The sequence below is a fragment of the Lichenostomus cassidix genome, chromosome 2 (genome assembly GCF_008360975.1).
Source record: "Lichenostomus cassidix isolate B80296 chromosome 2, HeHo_3.0, whole genome shotgun sequence".
NCBI lineage: Eukaryota > Metazoa > Chordata > Aves > Passeriformes > Meliphagidae > Lichenostomus > Lichenostomus cassidix.
Window position 1 is genome coordinate 130,570,237 of NC_139482.1, and position 25,622 is coordinate 130,595,858.

General features: G+C 37.0%; 1 protein-coding gene across 6 annotated transcripts in view; it reads left to right on the forward strand.

Annotated features, from left to right (window-relative positions):
* Window positions 1-25,622, forward strand: part of VPS13B (vacuolar protein sorting 13 homolog B) — a 433,483-nt gene that overhangs the window by 365,664 nt on the left and 42,197 nt on the right. For all 6 annotated transcript variants that reach the window (XM_085053291.1, XM_085053288.1, XM_085053290.1 and 3 more), the window contains 4 exons: window positions 5,129-5,325; window positions 13,011-13,192; window positions 14,976-15,325; window positions 21,632-21,793. In XM_085053291.1, coding sequence (XP_084909417.1) covers window positions 5,129-5,325; window positions 13,011-13,192; window positions 14,976-15,325; window positions 21,632-21,793 — 891 coding nt within the window. The remainder of the gene's footprint in view (window positions 1-5,128; window positions 5,326-13,010; window positions 13,193-14,975; window positions 15,326-21,631; window positions 21,794-25,622) is intronic.

Below are 25,622 nucleotides of genomic sequence, written 5' to 3' on the forward strand. Positions count from 1 at the left end.
ATTGCTAGAATAATGCAGGATTTTAAGAGGATTTTCAGGTTTCTCGTTATTTGGCTTTTTTTCATGAATGTGTATGTTGGAGGTTTCAGCTCTGTTCAAATCAGAGATGCTTCTCGTATGTGTTAGTGTAATGTACATGAAAAATTTTGTCTTAAAATAAAGTGAAATGAGATTCAGAGAAAACAGGAATCTGTTCTAATTCTGAAGATTTCTGCTCCAAGGCAACTATTTCCAAACAGTTGTTTGTGTGCTGTACTTGCAGGGGGCAGGACTGGATTTGTCATCTGGAGACAACTACTTTCCTTCTAGTCAGATTTTGTCAATACACCATTTTCCTTCTTCTTCCAGACACTGCCATGCAATTTTCAGATCTCCAATGTCTATAGTCCACAGGCGTAGACTGTGTGGAAAGCACAGAAAATGAAGGTGCCTTCAATTTCTCTGCTTAGAATTTAGGCTCTTTTCATGCAGCTTTTCATTTCCGCTTCTAATTTCTGTTGTTAATGCTGCTGAAAAATCAGGCATTTGACTGTGATTTTACTCCCTATTGCCGTAATCATCCTTCTAAATAAGTGTGTGTGCCATAGTGTGTGGTTTTCTAGCAAAACAGAGTTTGGAGACTCTTGGTTGAATCTGAGCTCATATTTAAATAATAGTTTTGTGCACACACAAGTGACAGGTGAATAAAATCATTGCAGTTAAAACTGTGTTTGAGAGCTATGGAGGAAGACAAAGCTGCAGGGAAGTGTCTGTTGGAGCAGCAAGCTTGTTGTTTAGCAAAAAAATTAAATATGCTTTGTGCTTGCTTTTATAGAGGCAGCCCTAGTGGTCACATTTTCTAAGCGGTAACAATTATCTGAATTATAGCTTAAGTTTTATTCATATATTTTAAGGTAAAAGCACCATACTTAATTCAACATGTGGGGAATTTTTTGTTGCAGTTAGTTCACTTATTCCCACTGCTAATGACTCAGTTCTGGCATTTTAGCCCCTTTCCAGGCTTTCACAACTATTATTTTTGGCAGCTGATATTGCCCAGAGCTACCATCTTTCCTTAAACTTATCCAGATCAGGCATTAGTAATAAACCCCCTAGAACAAATAAAGCTAGATATGTAGAAATCAAAGATTCTAAGTCAACTAAGTCTTTTGCAAGCTTCAAACTAGAAAGCTTACAGTTTGCATAGTTCTAAAGCAGGAGCTGCATTTTGTATAGGCAATCACATAACATGTCTTTGATTTCTTACTTCTAAGGTGCAGATGACACTTTGAAACATACTATCTCTTGCTCTGGTAGATTTCTTGATGTATTACAACATAGTTAGAAAAAATTGTAAACAAAAATAAAGAGGAATAATCTTTTCAACTTGCTGACCAGTCTGCTTTAACTGTTTAGTGATATGTTTTTTCTGGCTACTCATACTGCTGAGTTCAGCAATCATTCCTGTGCCTTTCCAAATTTTTCATAATTCACGTTAGAGGTTGGCATGAAGTATAAAAAATCACAGAATGGGTAAGGCTGCAAGGGACCACAGTGGATCCTCTCGTCCAACTTCCCTGTTCAAGCAGGGTCATCCCAGAGCACATGGCACAGGATTGTGTCCAGTGGTTCTTGAACATCTCCAGTGAAGGAGACTCCACAATCTGAGTCACTCACACAGTAAAGAAGTTCTTCCTCATATTCAGGTGAAACTTCCACTGTGTTAATTTATACCACAGACCACAGCCTGAGGAGGAGTTATAAAGTTCATACTTCTTTATGGCATAATCATTGTTTTCATCATTTTGCTTTACCATCTTTTCCTCAAAATGTTTCAATGTATCCACTACCTGTTGAGTGGGTGGAAATACTGAAGTATCTACTTTTACTTCTTTTTTTTGTTATTAACAGTATATATGAAATCCAGTTTGGGTTTTTTCAAGTATTGCTCTGCCTTTATTTTGAATCTTTATTTAGAGGAAAACATTGTTTTCCTCTATCCTTACTGATAGTTTTATGGTTTTTTTAATGGCAGTGCCACTTAAGAAATTCTCTTAGTGTACTCTTTAACTTGTTCTTCCAGCTCATTAATCTTAGTGGGAATAGAACTCATCACCTTGTTTAGCCTCTTTTGAAATGCCCATTACTTTCTATTCTAATCCAATTTTGTGATTCTCATTAGGGAGACTTGCATACTTAAAAAGAGTTTGGTTTTGAGATGTAATCTAAGATAAATAAATGTGCTAAATGTGCTAAATGTGATAGCCTTGGGGTCTTTTGTTGCAAGCATGTTACTCAATAACACTGATAAAAATAGGTAACTTAGATGCTAATAGACATTAGGAAGCACAAGACCAAAACAAGTATTCAAATATATTTAATCAGGTTCCTAAAAGAGTGTCAAGGTATTTTAGGGACTGAAATTTAAAAGTGTGCAAAAATAAATACTGCTGTAGGTAAAGTATCTATGCAGGCATGAAAGGCTGCAGCTTTTTGTCAGAAATGAAAGAGATCCTTTATTAATTATATAATTCCAAGAAATTATGCTATAGGAAATATGCCAAGTACTACAATGTTTAAATAATGTTTTATCACCCGTGGAGACTAAGGTTTAAAAAAAGAAGTATGTGAGTCTGAATGGCTTCACAATGTAGTATAAAAGACAGCAGATGATGGAAGTTGCTCTTTATGTTGTTCATAGTTAACATAGGGAGTTCTTTAGATGTATCCATAAATGCAAGGTAGGAACATTGCTGTGGTAGTGTAGCAATCCTGAGCGTTTGTCCACAGGCATTAAACATTCAAATAATTTAACACTGAGAAGTTCTGAAAAAAATCTAAAACTCTAATGACACAGAGAGCAAAAGGGATCCATTTAGTGTGACTTTGGAATATGGCTACAAATATAATGTGATATTTCTTATTGCTGCTGTTGTGCACAGCACTAGTGTAGCGTTAGCAACAGAGAGCCAAGAAAGATGTTTTCTGGGTCATCAAGTACAGCCTCCTTCCGTTGGGGCAATGCTTGTTATTTTCTCCATCTAATTAACAAATCAAGCTTTTAAAAGCAGCTGTCATGAGCACCAAGGCTGTCCTTGCACCTCCCCATCTTTTTCTGTGCAGTTTCTAGCCTTATACTTTATTCATAAGGCAACTCAGTTTTGACACAAAATTTCTATAGACTTTTCCTCTAGTAAATGTTTCTCTCCTGAGGTGTCTGGATGGAGAAATTATGTTCCTGTCGTTCAGGACTAAATTTCATTTCGTCCTTAACTCTCCACAGCAAGAGTTAATGCAGTTTTAAGATGAAGAATTGGAAACATGACGTACTCCAGAAGAGTCCCCACTCATGTCCTATACAAATCAATTAATATTTGTCCCTCACTTTTGGAAATACCTCACCTGATGTCTCTCAAGATGGTGTTTGCTTTTTCCAGGTATCGTCATATTGCCTCACAATTTTCCAAATGACATTTACAGATCCTCACCCTTTCCATTTGAATATGCAGCTTATAAACAAATATGTTGCTATCTTTATGCATATAACATGTGGGTTTTGATGTTAAATCAATCCCTTTTTCCCGGACTCTAGTCTTTGAAATTAAATCAGCTCTCCTGATTGATATTGCTGTGGTAATCTGTTTATACATTACTGGCATCAGAGTTTCACTGACAGTTATCAGATAGCTTGGTTTTATTTGTCCTTCATCTTGAACTAAAAAAAATTTAGTAACTGTGATTGCTTTTTTCAGTCTTCACATATCATTGAGACTTGACAGCTGTAGTAAAAATCCACCTTTCAGGCTCTGCAGTTCCACATGTTAATTCCTCCAGAATTCTTTGGTGGTTATTTATGTTCCTTTGCCCTCCTCAGCTTGAGCCATTGAGCTCCCTGAATTTTCCTTCTTAACCTTCATTCCTGTTAATTAATCACCTTGCTGTCTCCTCCATCCGCATTGTAATCTTTACTGAATAACAAGGAAGAATACTTGCAAAGCTTTTTCTAAATTTACTTGCATCTCTGCCACATTCTTACTTTTTTCCTGGTAGTTGATATATGTAGGTCTATGCACAGGTGCACAGGGATAAATCAGGTAATAGCACATACATCTGCAATTTTTGCTTACTATTTGCTTTATGGAGGCATGACTTTTACTAATTCTTAATTTATTACAATTGGTTTTCTATTGCCTACAACATTCTCTCCAGTTCAGTGATTCATCCAGAAATAATCCAAGTCAATTATTTACAGATTTAAAATTTAATTAAAGATGTAATTAAAGAGAGCCCACTATGTATTTATTTGGTTTCATTTGCATTTATTGTCTAAATATTCCTTGAAAAAAAAGATCATATTTAAAAGTACTTCATTATTTCACTCAGGATTTTTAGCAATGTGCTGGCCCACCACAAGGCATTGTCTTGCCTATTATAATCTTTTCTCTGCATCATTGAATATTTTAATTTTTTTATGTAATAAAACTAAAACAGCGAGTTTAAGAAAAAAAATAAGGATGACTAGTATGTCTTTGATACAATGATGTGTAGACATCTCATGGATTTTTTGACTGCATAATACAAATAATAGTTAGATGAATTGTCTTTGTTACTCATGGTTTCCTGTGGAACAAGTAGCCATTTTTGTACAGAGGAAGAGAAAGTTGGAAGTGTTAGAACATCATCTGCAATGATGTTCTTAAAACATTCTCATTTAAGTCAAGACAACACAGGATCTGAGTAATGGTTACAGTTATGATTTTCTGTCGCTGTTGAGCCGCTAGCAGAGAAGGAAAGCCCCGATTCTCAGCGTGGCATAGAAAAAAGTACTTTATTGTTTGAATCCAACATATATATAGAGTTTTCAAAGGTCACCCAGATTGGTCAGCCAGAAACCTCCCCCTAGGCCTGACTGGCCAGGCCTGCACTGTCCAAATCTTGAGACACTGTTTTTAATAACATCCAAACTTTATCTTTGTTTATAAAACACAAAAAGAATTCTCATGGGAAAGACCTGTGCTAGCCACGGCTTTATATATGACCATTTACTTTTATTTAGTTTAATTAGTTTTGCACTTTTAGTGCATAGAGGAAAATGCATTATATTTGCAATCAAGCATAAAATGATTATGTCTTCTCCCTTTTATCACAGGTTCCTTGCAGCTTGGAGTACTGGGATGAGCTTCAGAAATCATTTGTTGCATTCCGTGAATTCAGTCTGTCAGAAAGCAAAGTCTGTGAACTCCAGCTGCCCAGTATCCACCTTGTGAACGACCAGAAAGAGCTCATAGCCTCTGATCTGTGGAGGATTGTCCTCAACAGCAGCCAGAACGTGGCCGATGACCAAAGGTAATTTTAATGGAGGAGGGAAAAAGACATCTAATGCTACACCCCTGAGGAGTCTATTTCGAGAGACTTAGAAATTAAGATTCTGTTTTCAAATGTGGTAAGAGTGGTTAGTCCTGCATGGGCTTCAGACTGTGGTTCATCTTCACACAAGGACATGGAGTGTGCACAAAAAGGGCTTTCCTTTAGGCTCATAACCATCCATTTTCTGAATACAAGGCTTACTGCAAAGTGACAAACAGGTCCTGAAACCTCTTAGCTTCTGCAAGGCAGTAAAATCAGCCAATTAACCAAAGAAGGTTTAGGTGCAATCTATTCTATAATATAGTAGTCAATATTCTTCTGTGCAATACTTGTACATCACCTTGATTCTCACCTCAGTGCAAGTCAATGACTATTTTAAGTATATTGAACAACACGTTATTATTTCAATAGCATTGGATTATTATTCACAGATTGCTTACTATGCTAACAGTAAAAAAAAAATCAATCCATGTTTTTAAACACTGGGAATCCATTTTTTGTTATGTTTATGACTGGAAACAGTGTGCAATGACAGATATTTACTCTGTTTGCATTCATTCAGTGTTATGATTAATATGGTTAATATGTAGAGCAAAATAAATGAGTAAAAGCTCTGTCCAGAAAAAGCTGTGCAATTGCTTTCAAAGACCTTCTTGACATTTTATATTTAGAGCTGGAAATCCAAAATTACTCTCTTCGATCATTGGTATTTGCTTATTCTTGCTGCGTGTGTATGAGCACATGCTTCAATGAGTATGTAGCATCCTCATATGTGTTGAACGAAGCTACAGAATTCAGAGAAATCAGGAAATATGAGCATGGCTAACAAAATCAATGAAGAAAATTAAACATCTGGTTTCCATTAATACTATCAGGTTGGAAATGATTTCTTGATGTTAATTGTGAAAGAATGCATTTTCATCATTGAGAAGTTAAGTGTTTTAGACAAGGTTAATTCCTCTGAATGTGGGACCCTGGCAGAATTGCCTTCCTGGTCAGCTTAACACCACAGAAATGTGAACTCGGTGGGAACTGGAAATGATGTAGTCAAATTTAGTAGATTTTTTCACCAAGGCATTTAGCACTGTAGTCATGTTTATTGTTTTCTGCTTGAATAGGGTTTATCACTATATGCAATGTTTCATTCAGGGAGCTCTGATAAACTAATGAGCTCTAATTGTTCAGAAAGAGCAGGAATTAAACTGAAGCATTTGCAGTTCACTGCACAAGGATGGCAGGAGAGGAAAGAAGGCAGCAGAAAACTTTTACCACACTACTGAAGCATTTGAAATTAAAAAAACAGAAGACGGAAGTCAAAGGAAAGTGCCTTGAACTGACACCTACCTGTCCAGAGATGGCAGAATCACTACTCCTGATACTTTTGTTGGCCTGGGGAATTCATAATAGTTTTAAGAAGTGCAATTCGTACCTGCCAGATGTAACAGTAGACTGGAAATTTAGAGATTTGTATAGGTCAGGGTGAACTCCAGAAGCCAGAAACCTGAGAGATTTACAAGGAAACACTTTTATTTCAATCAGAGAAGAGAAAAAGTTATATTCCCTGCCTTGGCCAAGGTTTTAGTTTGGAGGCATGGGTTTGCTCTCCTGAGAACACACGTGGAGTACTGTGTCCAGCTCTTGAGACCCCAATCAAGAGGGATGTGGACCTACTGGAATGATTCCAGAGAAGAGCCACAAAGATTATCAGAGGGCTGGAGCACCTCTCCTGTGAACATAGACTGAGAGATTTGAGGTTTTTCAGTCTGAGGAAAAGACACCTCTGAGGAGATCTTAGAGCAGCCTTTCAGAACCTAAAGAAAGCTGAAGAGGGACTTTTTACAAGGACATGTAGACATAAGGGGGGGTTGGATTTAAGCTGAAGAGTACAGGTTTAGATTAGATATTAGGAAGAAATTCTTCTCCATGAGGGTGGTGAGGCACTGGAATAGGTTGTCCAGAGAAGTTGTGGATGTCCCATCCCTGGAAGTGTTCAAGGCCAGGCTGGATGGGACTTTGACCAACTTGGTCTAGTGTAAGTTGTCCCTGCCTTTGGCAGGGGTGTTGCAGCTATGATCCTTAAGGTCCCTTCCAACCCAACCCATTTCTGTGGTTCTATGATAGAAATTCAAAGTGATTTCTCTAAACTAACTTCAAACAAAGTTGCACTTTCTTAAGGATGGCTACAGGAAGGACTGATGTGGAAGACCTAGTCCTGACCAGTCTGGAGGGATCCTTCTCAGAAAAACTTAATGGGTCAGAACAAGAGCAGCTTTTCCTCAGAAATGAGGCTTTGACTTACAGTGTTTGAGGCACACTGGCACATTTTTGGAGACAAAGCAAACAAGCCAGTCACATGTCACTGACCTGGAGGTTTTGAGACAGTGCACAAGCACTGAAATACATATGGTTATGGCTGCAGAACAAATTGAAGGTAATGGTTAAGCCCTAAAGGATCATGTTCTGTTAAACAGAAGCCATGTGTAGGAGGTGGTGACAGAAACTGTGGACCTGCAGAGAAGGTGAACCTTTCTAGATGTCTAGTGGCTTATAGGAGGTCTATGTTGGCAGTAACTTTGCTGAAACTGTGGCTTCATCAAGCATACTGCTACTGGTATGGATAATTCTTGTCACCAAGCACTCTAAAATACGTTCTAGATTCTACTTAATCAAAAAATGCCAAACTTTCTTGGGTTTGAGAGAGAGACAGTGCCCATGTTGTGGTAAATTTCAATGTTAGTCTTGTTCCTAAAGCAAGCATTTAACATGAGATTTTGCAGATTTGTGGGAAGAGCCACAAGGTTTAAAACTAGTGCTGAGTGTTAAACCAGGGAATTCTAACACTGAGGGATCTGTGAGAACAAGAAGCAAAGACTGTATAAAAGTTGAGCCTCAGCTTTCCTTTAGACTCATGATGATTTGACATTAATTACATGCTGCAAGTGTATGAGTGATTAGCAATTATAATACACTATTACTTGTAAAGTGTAGAAATGCTTAGTCTTGTTGAAGTTTATTTTCTTAGTTTGATGCTGTATTTTGGGTCAGACTCTAACCACTGCCATATGCATGCAGCTGCTGCTCTGTGATAATATTTTCGTCCTTAAAATTCTGCTGGGTTTTTTTTTTTGGTGGTAACTTCTATGATATGCTAATTATTAATATGAGAGAGAGGTAATCCCTTGTGGTTTTAGTACTTTATTACTGATTCCTAACATCAGTTATAAGGTATGAAGCTTAGATGTCTCATGTGACAGGAAAACAGCAAGGTTTGTGAGAAGATGTGGATTCAGCTGATACGATGAGCAGTAGCTGGCAGGCTGAAGTGTATCAACCAGTAATGCGTATGGGAATTTGCAAAGATGTCATGATTCAAATCCTGTGGTATGCATGCAAGCTCTTTTGAGATCGATCAGGAACTAATTGGAAGTATAAAAATCAAAGAGCTATCTGGTGAAGGGCATAATATATATGTGAATGTTGTTTATTTTTGAGAATTTTGTATCCTATTCATTGCTTCTATATATATATAAGGTTTACATGAACATTTATGAAAGTTTATTCAATGAATGAACACACTTAAAGTCCTAAGTGAAATAATTTACCATCTCTTTAGGGATGTAGTACAGTGTTTATGAAAAAAATCATATATGGCATAAATGACTGTTCATGGAAGACCTTAAAACAGAGGATTACAAGGAAATTATCACAGACTAAGTTATTTTTATGGGTTGCATTTGCCTGTTGCAGGGCTAACAAATCATAATTGAAATTACTTGTTAAGTTCTGTTTGGTTGGTGAGACACTAAAGCCCCTTCCTGCTTTGGTTGGGAATGATTTATAATTTTTTGTTTAAATGAGTTACATAACAAGATGTTTTAAACATTTGTGTATCTTCTCTGTAATTTAAACAGTATTTTTATAATTACTGTCATACTAATGTAGAATAGTAATTGAAAATGCCTTAAGATACATACCATGAAACAAGTACAAAACTATTTAAATATGCCTCAAATTGCTACTTTTTAAAAATTCAAGTGAGGAATCATGATGATGTTTCTTGCTAATTGTTTCAGCTTTTATTCAAAGTAAATGATGTACTGGATTTTGACCTCTAACAATTTGAGTTCAGACCAGCATTTGAGTCATAAATTAAATGAGTTAAGTGGTCTCTTTCTTCTTCCCAGTGGATATTTTCCCATGTTGTAGTTTCATCACAAATGGCAGTTTTGGTTTAAATATTCCACTCTTAAAATAACAAGAATAATGCAGGTCATTGCTAAGTCATTGGTCTCAGTTCCTATATATTTAACTTGAGCTGATTTGCATGATGTGAAATATCATCATTTATATGGCTTCAAATGTAGGTATTTTCCATTTCAAATATTCTGATATTTGCAAGCACTTAGAGAAAAAAAAAGAAAGAAGGTAAAAAAGAATAAAAAAATCTGGTATTAAAGTCAGGTCAATTTTATTTATGATTTCCTCTGATTCTGCCACATCCATCCCTCAGCATGATGTGCCAAACACAAAGCAGTGCAATCTGGTTCTTCCTTTTCTTTGCAACTGAAGAATTGTGGACAGTCCACACTGCATTTTGTAGTCCCAAGGCAGCCAAGAAATGTGCAGTTATTTTTATATTGTATTCTCTTGATGCACAAATTTTGGTTTCACAATCACATCTATTTCTGATGTTGCTGCTCCTACTGTCATTCACTAAGACTTAATAGAAATTTTCCTGTATTTTCAGTTAACACTGCTTTGTTTGCTCTTTGTGCACAGCATGTGATAAAGGGCTGTTTTTTATTTCTGTGCTCTCTGCAAGGTCAAAGGAGAAAGTGGCAGTGCTACAAGTCTGATGAAAGCCTACCTAAGAAAAAAGTTTAAATGAGATTTAATTTAAAATCACTGGATCATGGTAGTGACTACAGTCCGTCTCTAAAAACTGTTCATTTATATTATTACTTTTTATTACAGTTGGGTTTTTTAAAGAAAATACTACATTAGTTTGATTGTTGCTTTTAGTATATTTTGTACTGTAGCTGGTTTATACTGTTAATGTATTCTTATTTTCATAATGACATCGGGGCCATAATTCTGGATATGGTTTCTGGTTGTGTAAAAATCAAATTGACTCATTCACTGATAAATCAACTGCACTTCAAAAAAAGTCTGGGCAGATGGGAAAACAGTGATGAAAGATCCTTATTGCATTTCTTTTCAAGTGGTTTCTAGATTATTTGCTCTCTGTAGAGTGACTTTACTGTCTAAATCAGGTTTTTAAGCATGGGGCTGGAGTCTGAATTTTGCAGGGAATTGTTTCAGTGGTGGGCCTGTTTGTTTTCTAAGGTGACTCCATCAGGAAACGAAAAGCAGCTTTGAAACCTTTTGCTCCCAGTGTTTTAAATTGCAGAGTATTACCTTTGTGTGGTAATTGCAGGGCAGAAAAGTTGGAGAAAAATATGGCTAAATGCTTTACATTATCTCCCTGATGTGAAGGTCCTGCCACATTTCCTTCTGCATCAAGCATGTCATGTTGCTCTGTCATCATGATGTTCAGGAGTGAGAAATGACAAAAGTTTCACCACAGTAAAATGCTCAATGAATAAAAAGGAAATATAAAATACGACTAAATAAGAAATTGGAAATTTTTGTTTGGTTTTTATTCTATGAAAATATGCATCTCCAAAACATATCAAAAGAAATAAAAATGCTCAGTCACTGATAGGTGAGTCAAGAAATAGGTTTCTGAGGAAAAGAAATATATATTTTCAGAATAAACCTCAAATATCAGAAATAAATGTCCTTCCTTTTTACTGCAGTGTTACAGCTGTTCATGTGAATTAAGTCTTAATGAAGAATATCAAGGTGCAATTAGTTTTTTTTTAAGTTCTTCATAGTCTGGTTAACATTTGTTTGCACTCATCTACCCTTTTTCTGTTTTCATTTCATATGTTCCTGAATTTCTGTTTCTAATCAAAATGCAATGAGCAAAAAAATCTGAAAGTATTAATAGTTACTTTGAGAGAACTAGCCAGTTTCACAGATTCAAAAGTACTTAGTTGTCTCAATCAGCATATGAATTTTTGTTCTTTTGGATTTGCTTCCTTGCTTTGTTCCAGCAATCTAAGAAATATGCATGGCAGAGCAAAGTAAAGCATCTAATTTCTCTGGCTGCGGCCCAGTCCCATAGATATTTTATCATGTGAACACACAGAATAATTGTATTTCCAAAGATGCCAGTTCTCAAAAGGCCTACAACACCGTTTTTGGAATGTAAACAAACAATTCAAACAAGTAAAGAAGCACAGGAAAGCAGCTAAAATTCTGATTAAGTCATTGATGTTTCATCCTTTACCGACTTAATCCATTCTTAATCTCTTGTCATGATTCTTTCATAATTAGCTAATCTTAGCCAAGTTTTACTGCTGCATAAGTATTTTATGTCCACATGTCTTAAGTTGGATTTATAAATAAATGCTATACTAGATAGTTTTTGTAACACAAAATAATACTGATAAATTTACCTGTCCATGGAATTCCATGCATTTGCAGCTGAACATTTTGAGTACCTACTATATTTGTGCATAATTTTGAAGTAAAACACATTACATAATGAAAAATCTGGTCCTAAAAGCAAAGATGGAAAAGTCATTTTCATGGAAAAGCTTGGAAAATCATTGTTCAAATTTAAACTTATGTTTGAATTTAAAATATCTTTAAAACATCAGTGGAAATATATTTGTGGTGCTTTATAAAAACTAATTACCTTCTTACAAAAATATTAAGTTGACCTTAGTTCATCTTTCATTAAATTTTATTTTAAAAATAAAGACAGTATTTGACTGAGGATGCAGTTGTAATTCTCTTGAATAAAGTCAAAACTTTTAAACTAAAACTCTTGAGAGGCAGACTTCAAAGGGAGTGAGAATAAGGAACATTAAGGATAGTTTTGGCTTAAATTAGAAAGTTTATTTGTACTTCTGTGGTGTCTTAGCAGCCTGTAGAATTGGTATGTAATGTTCTCTCAAGAGACTGAAAGATAATGCTTGGAAATTCATGGTGTTAGGAGCACAGCTATGAAAAATCATCAGTGGGGTGGCACTTTAAATGTAGTTAATATGTTGTAATAGATGCTAGTAAAGGACTCCAGGCTGAGCTTATAACACTTGGAGATTCTTTTTGAATTATGAATGTAGAGTGAGAAGGGCAAAGGAAGTAAAGCTTACATGGACAAGGGGTTCATACGTAGAAGTTTGATGGTTGCAAGTTGGTTTCCTTAAAATCAAATTTTAAAAAACCCATTCTCTTGACCAGATGACTTTCAGCTTATTCTTATAGCTTTATTAATGATCATGTACTCTGCTTAGCTGTTTCAACAATTAAAGGTACCTGGCATATTTTGATTTTATTTTCTGCAAATAGGCTTTGGTTTTGCAGTTCAAGTGTTTGTAAATTGAAAGTAGTTTGATAAAAGTATGGACGGATTGCAATCTTGTCTGTTACGTTCTGCTATGGAAAAAGTGCAGGCATTGACATCAGCAATTAAAATAAAACCAAGATGCTGTCTGTGTCAGAAAATGAGCATGGTATGTCATCAAATCCTCCTGTAAAGCCGTAAAATCCTGGAAGTGCTGAAATGCTACTTTGTTATCTTCCTTCTGCAGCTCAGAAAGTGAATCTGGCTCCCAAAGTGCGTGTGATCAGCTTGTGACCCCCACAGCATTAGCAGCTTGTACCAGGGTTGACTCCTGTTTTACTCCTTGGTTTGTACCATCACTAAGTGTGTTGATCCAATTTACTTGTTTGGAAGTCCACCTATGCCATCATCTTGATCAGCTCGGCACAGGTATGTACTGCTTTATGTGGAATAAGAAAAACACATAGTTCATAGATACTGCTTAACTCCTCTTTTGCTCTGTGTAGTCCCCATTTCCTCATACCAACATTCAGGCATTCCTGAAATAAGCTCTCACAGACAGCCACCAGTGGCACAGGCTTCAGGGAAACAGCACTGAGCTGTGTGCACTGAGTCAGTGCACGGTCGGCAGTGAGGCTGGATGAGCAGCTCCTTCCTGCCTCCGGAACGGGTAACTGTAGAAGCCGTCTGGTTTTCATAGTCTGATTAGGGACAGCAGGTGCCACTTCACTTTTGAGCCATCTTAGTGAATGAATTTGATCTTTTGCATTTTCCAGCGTATTAACAGTACTATTAAAATATTTGAAGATTTTGCAACCCCCTTAGTAAGAATTCCTTGGAAGAGCTCTGAGAACTGCAGATTTAAGTTATTTCAGTTATGATCACTTTTGGAGCTACATCTGGTTTTGTTCAGTGCTCTCTGTCATTGCATTAATGGCAAATACATTCCAAGAGATCTTTAGATTATTGTCTGATTTTCAAATGCCAGGAATGCTTTCTATAGAAGATGGGCAAACGTCTTGGATAATTTTGACAGGGGCAGCTTTCTTTGTGAGTAGCTTTTATGTTTCTGCAAGTATTAAAATTTATTCATTATCAAATCATACCGACATTCAATGACTAGCAAAAAATTTCTTCTCTAGCAGCTATCTCTATCAGTACACAATCTTCCACACTATTATACTCCAATTCCAGATGCTCAGTCTTTAAAATTACATATACTGGAAAAGGCAAAAATCAGATTAAAATCAAACACAGCTGTTTTATTTCTCACCAACGACTGAGTTGATGCTGTTGTTACTGCTGTTATAGCATCTAAAGGCCTTAAGTTTTGGGGCTTCTTTGTGCTATGTTATACACAAAGGGAGCACAAAACTTGTTGTATCCATTATACTTTTGTACAATAACAGGGCTTGATCCTGGATAGGGATGAGTGTTTTGGTTCCAAATCTGTAGAGCACTAGAGCATATGCTAATTTTAAGCATGTGAGTAGTTCCAGCAACATAAATAATAACATCAATGGAAATATTCTTATGCTTAATGTTACACAAGGGGTGTACGTGACTTGCAGTGTCTGCTGCCTCAGTGCTCAGCACTTTGCACAACTGAGATTTCAGCGAACACGATAAAATCTTTTTTGTGATACATTTCTCATGCTTTAGTCTCAGGATACTGTTGTGTTTCATTTCTAGTATTATGGGGTAGTATGTCACATTTCAGTGGGTTTGTGGTCTTGAACTGTCCATAATTGCAGCAAAGACAACTTCCAATGCAAGCCTGTTGGCTTGCACAGCCTCATGTCAGCAAATACTATATTGCTAATTTTATTGTGTTTGTAATGTGCTATGTGTGGAATATCATATACACCTACCATAGCAAAAATTCTCACAGAAATATGGCATCTGTTCCAAATAGGTTGAAATCTGAAGCATTGAGCCATGTGTAGATAAAGCAGTTTTGCTGTCTGGTCTATTTACCATGAAAAGATTTTGGTTTGCAAATACTTTTTGTTTGCAGTTGCTATTAATTATGATACTGTTTTACATCTAATGAACAGTGAACAGGCTTCATTTCAGATTTCAGAAATGTCAGCTCTTTAATGAATTTTACTTGTTTTCATCTTATGTACAAGCAGTAAAAACACAATTTACAAAAACATACAGAATGCAGCAATGGTGATATTTTAGTCTTGTTTGTTCTTTTACTTTTCAGCATCACCGAAGTTTCTTCAGCCATTTTTGTCTGATAAGAACATGCCATCTGAACTAGAATACATGATAGTTTCCTTTGATGAGCCTCATATATATCTTCGTCAGTGGAATGATGAGTCAATGTTCCAGGAGATCCAGTTTTCAACTCAAGCTAACTGTAGGCTTCTGGAGTGTCGAAATGTGACCATGCAGAGTGTTGTGAAACCTTTTAAAATCTGGGGGCAGATTGCTATTTCCAGCAGCACAGCAGGAAGGCTGTTGGACTGCACAATAATGGTTGACCCTATTTTCATCATGTTTGGCCAATATGCACTGCATTCTCTAAACACAGCAATTCAAGCTTGGCAACAGGTATGTAAATATAATAATGAGAAAAATAATAACTATTTCAATTAATTTAATAGGAAATTGTAATATCAACTGCTTTTATTAAAAATATTCCAAGATACAAATGCTCTATAAATTTTTTTCAGAAAAACTTACTGAAAATGGTTTTTCCTAATAAACATTAATTTCTGTGATAACAATGAAGGTTAGGAAAAAAATATGTAAAGGCAAATGTAGCCAGAACTGCCTGAGTTGCAGTGAAATTACATGGATTTATATCAGAAAAATCAAAATCCTGGTTTTGAAATGCAAAATATACCATTAATTTATGAAAAGGTGAGTGCCACGTGATGCATCAGCTCAGCTCTGTCTGAGCAGCAGAGCATATTGTTTCCAGCTACTGCTTCCATCCTTACTGAAGTTCAACACTAGTTTCACGTTACATTCTGTGCAAGCAGCATTAATGGCTGAAACCAGTCCCAGTATAAGAAACTTGCTTCTGCAATGACCCCTCAAAGGCCTGTAATTCCCTTACTCCACTATAGCCTTGAAATCAAATCATTCTCTTCATCTGCCTGAAGACCTATGTGGAGCCTGGGAATTAATTACCTATCATGGCACTACAATAACAAAGCCCCCAAAAAAGGATAAAACATCTGGTTTATATCAAAAAATTCTTTTTTAAGGGCATTCCATGGTTTTCTTGTTGCAAAAGGACATTCATAAAACAAGATCTAGTGTGATTTAAATCTTTACAGCTGGCTCAAATATCAATGTGAACAAAAATCTTTGTAGCTCCAATTTCTGTTTTTTGTCATATTTTGAACAATGCTTTTAATAAAAAACAAACATAGAAAGTATAAGAGAGTCCTTGGTAGGCTGTTTAAACCCAAAATATTTCTGACTTAGTACTAGTCCCTCATCTAAGACATGTGTGGCAACTACTGCAAAATGGCTTCAGAAAGGTCAGTTTCCTCTTAGGATGGGGGAAAAAAAAAGATCTCTCAGACATAGCTATACATATAAATAAAATATGGTGCATAAATATTTAAATGTTTTAAACCACATCACAGTGTGAATGACTGACTGACTACTCTGTGCCTTGAAGGAATATTCTGAGTTGAAAAAATGGAATTGTATATTTGATTAAGTAGAGCCATATGTCTCACAGTATATTGCTGACAGGTACATTCTATGAATAGTTGGTACTGATTTATACATGGATTTGGCAATGTTAACATGAGCCACAGGAGGATATACTTCTGTAATTGTTGCTGTAATTTTCTCGTTTCCTCTCATGTCAGGGGTACTTGCCACCATGTTCTGATGTGGTGGGTATCTAGCCCTGAGTATTTGAGATTAAAAACTTGCATTGCTTTGAAATTAGGGAACAGTTAACACGCAAGTGGGTCCAAAATGGCTTATTAAATTACTTGTTGCTGAGATGTTTTTTTATGTGACTTTACCTCCAGTTTGGGAGGCTTAGCATGCACTACATGGGGAGGGAATAAATTTCCCAATAATAAGCATTGTTTGATGTTTGCTGTTCACACAAAATGCAATATAAATGCTACAGCTAGAAGGAAAGGTTATTTGAATTCTCCACATATTTTTTTACTGGATTAAAATCTGCAACAAGAGACGTTGGAGTCAATAGACAGACAGATGAAGCATGAAACAATTTGGCTATGCACCTTTAGGTCAGGAGTTCAGAATTAAAAGAAGCCTCTGTCAGTTTCTTTGTTTCCTAAATATGGACTGATTTGTTGTTGTTGTGGTGGTTGTTGTTTTTGTTGTTTGGTTTTTTGGTTTATTTGGTTTTGGTATTTTTTTATTAAGTAATGGTGAACATTTTGAAAGTAGATTAAACCTAAAAAATACCAGGCTTTATACTTCTAAGTCACATGCTGAAAATCTGAGAGGATTAGCACTTTTTAAAAACAGTTTCCCCTTTTGACATATTTCACTGTCTACTTTGAAATCCCTGTTTAACTGCAAGCACTAACTGGCTAATGCACATCTAAATGCAAAGCTAGAGTTATGGGTTTAATAATTTAGGACCTGGGCAAGGAACTTCAAGATTATTATTAATTTAGTTTTATTATTTAATAATAACACACAGACTATCAAGTGAAATCAAAAATGCAAAAATCACGTTTCCTGTGAATATACATGTGGCGGAGAGTGTGGTGTCTTTTGCCCTTTATTTGGGCATTTAAGCCTTCACAAATTGTTTTACAGCCTTAGTGCTTTGAGATATCTAGAGACAGAGGGTCAGCTGAGAAAACAGCTCCCCAGGTGTGGTACTAAGTGTTATTCCTGGGGAAAAGCTTTTCCTTTGTGGTCTTGCATTGCAACTGCTTTCCTAAACTCCTCAGAAGTTAGAAAAGCTCCTGTTTTAAACCTGTTTTAAAGCTCTAGAACTTCTTTTCCTCAAAGTCTGCATGGTGTTTAACCTTTCTGTTGGCAGTTGCATAAGTTTTCTTAATGAGCTGGGATCAGTCAAAATGACATCTGTGATCACAGTAGTTTTCCCATCTTTCTACCACAAGCACAAAGGGAAAAGTATACAGAAAGTTTCTAGCTGATAATGTCAGGACATTGCTATGAGAGTGAAGTTTAAAGAATCCTAGGGAAAATGTTCTTTTCTCTTAGAAGGGCTTCAAGGAAAATGAAAAATTACTAAAGGCTTTGTCAAGAAAACTTTACTAGGTGGTAGAGTGTGTTTTTGTGTGTGTTTGTGTGTGTTTGTGTGTGTTTATGTGTGTGTGTGTGTGTGTGTGTGTGAGAGAGAGAGAGAGAGAGAGAGAGGGAGAGAAAAAGCTTGCACAGGTCTTCAGTAGCTTGTGAAGCACAAAGAAAATAACTTTGTGCATATAAAGAGGCCTAGGCTTTTATGGTGTGGTTTCTTTCCAGATCCAGAAATGCTTTGAAATAGCTGTGAGCTAAGACACGAGCAGAAAGTCCTGAGACAGGGAAAGCCTGGTGACTCGTATTATGTGGGATGTTTTTCCCCCTCTCTGAATAGAATTCACAAAATATTTGAAAGCCCAATAAAGAAGAGACACTTTCCAGGCCTCTCTGAGGGAAAAGAACAGCTGAAAAATTATCCAAAGAGGGGCAGGAAATTGTTCCCCAAGAGCTGACCCTAATCTGTATCTGATTCAGGCTGTTAATCTCTTGCTGATTCTTTTGATTTGCTGTTTTAATTCAGAGAAGGAATTTTTTTCCTAATCCCTGCTTAGGTGTTTTCAGCTCCTGGAGTCATCATTCAGCCCTTCAGCATCATTGCCACACAAATGGCCCAGTTCTGTTTGGTTTTATTATGCCTGGTTTCTCTAGCCATTCTTTTATCAATCAAGATTTCTTCACTCCATCCTTTTGCTGACTATTTTTTTTCCATTTTCTGCTTATTCTAGAAGCTTCTACTTTCAGACTTCAGCAGCAGTGTGGGATCCAGTTCCCTGTGGTGGGTGCAGGGTGCTGCTGCAAATCCCTAAGGACAAAGAAGCATGGGTGTCCAGTACATAGTTGCCACACTGAGCTAAAGCATCCTCATGCTTCTTTGATATTCCTTCAGTCATCTGTTACTATCAAGACTGGAGGCATCAGTAGCTTTCTCTTAAGCCTGGCAGCACAGACCAATGCCTTGTTATGCAACTCTTGGTGTTTCCTTGGTTAAAACCTTGGAATTACTATAAAATGGAGCCTAAAATACCTCTTTCACTTAACTTTGAGAAGTGTTGCTGTTAAAAGCATTGGATTCTAGTAGCAAATCTAGCTTTCAAGACTAATGATTAATGGCAGTCATTCATCAGCACCAAAATTTGTGCAAGTCTATTAATAATTCCTGATAGGATAACATTCCCCCAGCAAAATATAGAAGTTCTGTGCATGCCAAAAACTTGCTGGATTCTCTTTTCCCTCTGGAAACTATAAGAACCTAAAGTTTGTGTTTACTTACTTGAAACTATGTTAGCTAGTAAGGTAAAAAGAAGGAAATTCATCATCTTATGGCATTGTTCTTTCAATCTCTGTGTAATCAGCAAGCAAATGTATTGGAGTGAAAAAAAAGCTTTTCCTAAATTCCCCTGGTGTTGTGTATAGGTTTGACTCTAACAACATGCTGAGCTCTGCGGATAGTAAATCCTCCCTTTTAAAAAGAACATTTTGCAAAGCTGTAACAGGAAAATATATATATTTGCGGTAGACTTATGGGTATGTGGGTATGTCAACTTGACAGTAAAAAGTCATAGATCCTCCACTAGAAATGCCAAAATAAACTCTGTACTCTGAAGGGGCACTGTAAATGTCAGCCTTTAGCACACCCAGATCTGCTACTGAATGTGATACAGACATACTGCTCTGCAATGAGTTTTGCTGCTTGGAAGTAGTGCAGTTTTGGTTATGCTCACCTGACTCCTGTTTCACAAAAGATACCTAATCTTATGCAGAAGAAGTCATGAGATTTGGGAAGAAGTTTTAACCCAAATATTCTCATGCTTAAATATTCCTAGGGTGAATAGTATTTGCACAAACATTCATTTACGAAGGAATTACAACCTGCCTTAATTAAGGACAAGAAGCAATGGACACACACTGAAGCACAGGAAGTTCATCTGAGCATCATGAGAAACATCTTTACTGTGATGGTGACCAATAACTGGAACAGATTGCCCAGAGAGGTTGTGGAGTCTCCTTCTTTGGAGATATTCAAAAGCTGTCTGTATGGGATCCTGTGCAGCTTGCTATTTCCAGCTTCTGGAAACTTTTCAGCAGTGCTTTAGCAGGCTCATTGGACTAGGTGATCTCCAGAGGTCTCTTCTAGCCCCAGACATCCTGTGATGCTGCCTGTAGATGTACCTGAGGTTGTTCTGGAGTAACCAGTAGTGAATATACATTCAAGGACACTAAATTGAACATACCTTGCACACTTCTCAGAAAAACTTCCATGTACATCACCCAGTAATGTTACTAAAAGCAGTGTACCAAACTGGTTTTCATGGATAACTGAGGCTACCTAGGGATCTAGGAGGAAATATTTCTCTGCCTCTTGTTTGATCTCTGAATTTCTGCAGGCTTCCAGGCACATTCTTATCAAAGAATTAAGGGACCCATATGATTAGAGGTAGGGAAGGTGCTGGCTTTGTTATGTCTGTTTAAAAGGTCTACTGAGAGCAAGGAGGGGAAGCAGAATCAGCTCTCAAAAACAATGGAGGTTCCATAAGTTAGAGAAAACATCATGGGAAGAAAGGATGAGAAAAGAGTTGCTGTGCTATGTTGTGAAGAGAGAAACTAACCAACAGAAAAATATTGTTATAAGCATGTGCTAGGAAAGATGGGTCAAACAGAGGTAACAAAAACCACAAGAAGATGAATTCTTTGTGTTAGAACCATTAAACTGCATAAAGACTATCCAAATGTTGGTTTCTTCAAATAATTGTTATGGTTGCTGGATAGCTGCTTGTAAGTGGAAGGCACCAGCCTACTGGTGACTGGGGCAGAAATATATTAGAGATGATCTCCAAATCAAATTGTCAGTCACACTTCGGCCTCTCCCATACAGGGGATTGTAGTTTGTGCCTTCAGAGGTGGAAGACCTGTAGCTGTGGCAATTTTTATGACTATCGTGTAGTCTCATTGTGTCAACAGACTGACAAACAGCCAGACAAAAAGCAGAAGGAGAGGGATGGAAAGATGCTAGAGAAAAAATACTGTAAAATCTAAAATACTTTTAAAAACAGTGATGGTTTTTATTTTTTCCTGTTAAGTGGCATGATGTGTTTTCAAACTAGCCTCATGGAGCTGTGAAAATACTCTCCCCATATCTCCTTGTTTTTTCTTTAGCTGTCTTTTCAAGTGTTGTGATATCAGGAAAGAGAGTCTACTGCTGATCCACAGCAATGTTCAAAGTAGAAGCAGAAGCTGGCAAAGAGGAATTGTAATCTGTTGGCCTGAGTGCTCAGTTTTCAAGTTCCTCTTCATGCCTCTCTTCTCAGCCTGTTGTACCCTGTCTGCCCTATGTAACATGTAATTTCCCACAGAATATAATGTTGTTGAAGTTTTTTACCCAAATTAGAAAATTTAGCTTTTATTGTAGTTTTAAATCTTTAAGGTTTGCATCACAGAAGCATTAACTAAAATATTTTTAGTCTTAAGATATATTTTGTCAACGTAAAATCTAGATTTTGCAGGGAGTACTATGAGGCCAAAGCTAAGGGAAGAGATCTTGCATTGCTGTGTTGTAACAGTCGCCACTGGGCAGGCAGCTGCCAAATGTCCTGCAACTGACATTGATTCTTACTGGCTTTCACATCCTTTTCCTTTCAGAACCAATGCCCTGAGGCAGAGGAGTTTGTCTTCAGCCATTTCGTGATCTGTAATGACACACAGGAGACGCTGCGGTTTGGCCAGGTGGACACTGATGAGAATATTTTGCTGGCTACTCTCCACAGTCACCAGTACAGCTGGCGCTCACACAAGTCCCCACAGGTATGTGAGAAACAGCCCTTCCAGGGCAGCAGTTGCTAAAGCTGATGGTGGCTTTATGCAGTGATTGTTTGGTTTTCTCTGTGGTCTCAACTATCTCTAAAGCTCCAGTTCCTTCAGGAGTCACACACTGGGGCTGCAACACAGAGAATAGGTAAACAAAGTGTGAGGAAAGCCAGAACTCTTTAAAAATTACTCAAGGGTAGAACTGGATGTGCACTTTTTGTAAAGCCAAGCAGTTGTGTGAAGCTTCTGAAAAAAGGAAAGACAGCTTGCCAGGTTTCTCTAACTAAGCGATCAGTGTCTGTTTTCTGAGATGCACATTAGAGGTTTGGGGAATTTTTTTAATGAATTGTTTTTACCAGAAGCATCTGTTCACTGAAATTGTTTGCAGAACGGGGTCAAACTGGACAAAGCTCTCAACTTAGTGCTTGCCTTAAAGAAGATTTGAAATTGTCAGGAACACCCCACTTACATAGTTTAAATAATACAGTTTCTGGGTTATTGGGGTTTTTTAAGGGATAAACACTGAAACTGAAATAAAATATTTTTAAATATTTTAGCAGGAAGTATTTCAATGAAACTATAGAATCTTTTAAGTTGGAAAGACCTTTAAAATCATTGAGTCCTACCCAGCACTGCCAAGTCCACCACTGAACCATGTCCCTAAGTGCCACATCCACACATCTTTTAAAGACTTTCAGACTCAGCCATTGCCTGGGCAGCATGTTCCAATGCTTAACAACCCTTACCGTGAAGCAACTTTTCCTAATATCCAATCTAAACCTTCCTGGCACAACTTGAGGCCATTTCCTCTTGTCCTATTACTTGTTACGTGGGAGAGGAGACTTACACTTGGGTGGTGGTGAAAAATAGACTTCTCATCTTAATTCAAGACAGGGCAAGAACTTAAATCTAATAAAAAAGTGTTTATGAAACAGCAAAACCATTTCTTCTCTTTTCTTAGTATATACCCAGCTCCTGCTGAGGAGGAAGCAAGAGACTTGTGCCACCCCATTTGCCAAGTAGTAGTCCTGCCCTGAAACGTTATTAAAATATTTACAGATCCTAGGAGGAATGTAGTGAATGGGAGTTCCTAACTCCTCTAGAGCCCTAGAAAATGCCAGTCTTAGCATGTGAGAAAGTTAGAATTTTAAATGGTAATTCTAAACAGGAGTTGTGCCCATTTTCACTGCTGGCAAGTTTCAAGTTACGCTAGGAGGCAGAGATGGCAAATTTGCTCTGGTTTTTGTTCATATGTCATCTGGTGGATATGCAAAACTACTGAATTTTACATGAATGTGGTAATCTGTGCAGAGCAAATTCTGCCAGAGTAAACAGTTGCAGTTGACACCAAAGTCAAGGCGTAAGTTAAGAGGAAGCCAGGCTAATAAAGGACCATCTTAGCCCAGCAACAGAGGAGCTGTTACAAAAAGTGTGTGCTGGTGTAATAGTGACAGAGAGAGGCCTTTGGAGGCTTAGAGACTCTGGAGTACTGTATCTCCCTTTCCATGTTTTAAAAAAAGACATGTATTTTCATCCACAAAATGCCCGTGATGCCTCATCCCACAGGCAATCCAACCAAATGGTGACTGTGCTCTGTGCAACTGGGCACATGTCAGTGTGAGACAGGATCCCCACTCATCAGGGGACATAGGATTACAGTTGTAATTCCCTTTGGTTGTGTGAGGGAGAAAGAAAGCTAGCTAAGTGTGACCTATATTTCATAAGCAATTATCACTTGTATTTGTAGCAACCAGCCAAAATTGCATTTAAACCTTTTCATAAATACATGGAAGAAGAAGGAAATATTTAAAGCAACTGTAAATAAACCCTGAACTAAGTGAGGCTTTCCTCTTAAAAATTTGTTATATCCATTTTCTGGTTACTTACATAAAATTATTCCATTTTGAAAATCCTTGTATTAGGTAGATCTACTAAAGATGCAGTTCTGATTATCGTGTATATTCAGTAGTGGTGCAAACTGGAAAGAGTTTTAAAAATGAAGATTATCACAAGCAAGTGAAAAGTTGAAGAGTTAAAATGACAGCTCATCATTGATACTTTCTCTTAGTTGCAGCTGAACTTCTTAGGACCACCAGCAGAATATATGGCATTAGCCTTCTAACACCTAGAAAACTTAAACTGTGCTTTCAGTCACAGACTTGACCTGTGCAAAGCATTCCATTTACATGGCTGCTATGTAAGTTTCTTATTAAATTAAAAAATAAAAGTGCAGGATGGAAGATGGGAAAGTCCATCAGAAAACCAAATAACAAATAAGGGAGTGGGTGAGGTGACAGTAGGAGCTTTGGATTCATTTTTCAAATATTCATTTTTCAACTGACAGTTGGTGATGTCAAAGGGTTTCCCTATTCTGTTTTGCTCTGACCAGATTTAGATTCACTGAAGAATTGGGCTGATAAATAGTCAGGAGTGTCATGATGGATTCCCATGTCCCAGGAGATGGCAAAGCTAACAGCTCACTCCTGACTCAGCCACGCTGCTGGCCAGCAGGCTCTTCTAGTAGGGAGCTTATACCTTCCTTGTCCCAACCTTTGGAATAATTTCAAGACGATTTCTGCTCTCTTAACGTTTTTAAACAGCTATCTCTTGCTGGGAAATTTAGAGACTAAAAAACAGCACTGAGGTAATTTCACTGAAACTATATGGAAGCACAGGCTTTCTACATGCTGTTTAGATAGAAACAAATTTTCTTTACGAAGATCTTGTAGAGAGAGGGCCTTGGCATTCCCCTATAAGCTTATTCATTTGGTTATTGCCAATACAAATAATTGTAAATACAGCATGCTTCAGAATGGCGGTTCATCTAAACAGTACAATCCTTTGTCATTTTAAATGATACAAAACAAGTTTGTTTAAATATTATAATAAATGTTGTCCTGTATATTCTTTTAATGATTAATACAAATCCTTGAAATGAAAACAACAACGCAATCAAGACATCAGGTTGTCCCTGTTATACTACGGCACTTTTCTAATTGTTTCCATGCAAAACTATCTAGCAGCTTGTTATCCAAAGGTCAGAATAATGCCCAAGCATGGACAAAGCCTCTGAGTGTCATATTCGTGGAATGCTAGATGACTTCATAGTTATGAAATTATTTCATTTCTCATGATAATTCCTGACTTGCCAAGTTAGTGAATTTTAAGAACTCTGAGAGCAGATTGTAAGATAAATGTGAAATAATCCATACTTCTGGACTCAGGGACTTCCCTCCAGGCATTAGTTCATACTTGACTTACTTGACTTACTCTTGGGGATAAAATGAGTTAGGACAAGGTCTTAGATACCACATTCTCTTACTGGGAAAGAAAACCAACTTGCACAACTTTGGCTGGCTCATGTTTCTTGTTACACAGGCACTAAGAAGCAGCGGTTGCCATGAAATACTTTATTTAACCTCTGCAAAATGTTTTTTTTAGTATGGCAAGGCAGTTCAGTTAAACGAAAATAAATAGTTTTAAAAGGATTGTATTTCTTTTACATTCACATCAATAAAATTCCCCATTTTTCTTTTGCTAATTAAGCCTAGAGATGCGGTAATTGCCCATTTAAATAATTTAACACAATTAAATATTTTAGCAGATAGTTTTATAATGCTTTATTTACATTTAGAATTAATTTTATTATTAATGAAACTATAGGCCATAATTTAAAAAAATTCAACTTTTTAATGTTACTAAAACAGCTATAGCACACCAAGGATTTGGATTTATCAGCTCTTGATGGTGTCCCTCCAACTGTTTGGCTTAACTTAAAGCTCCTTGCTTCCTTCCGTTTTTCGCTGCCCGGATCCTTTACATTTCA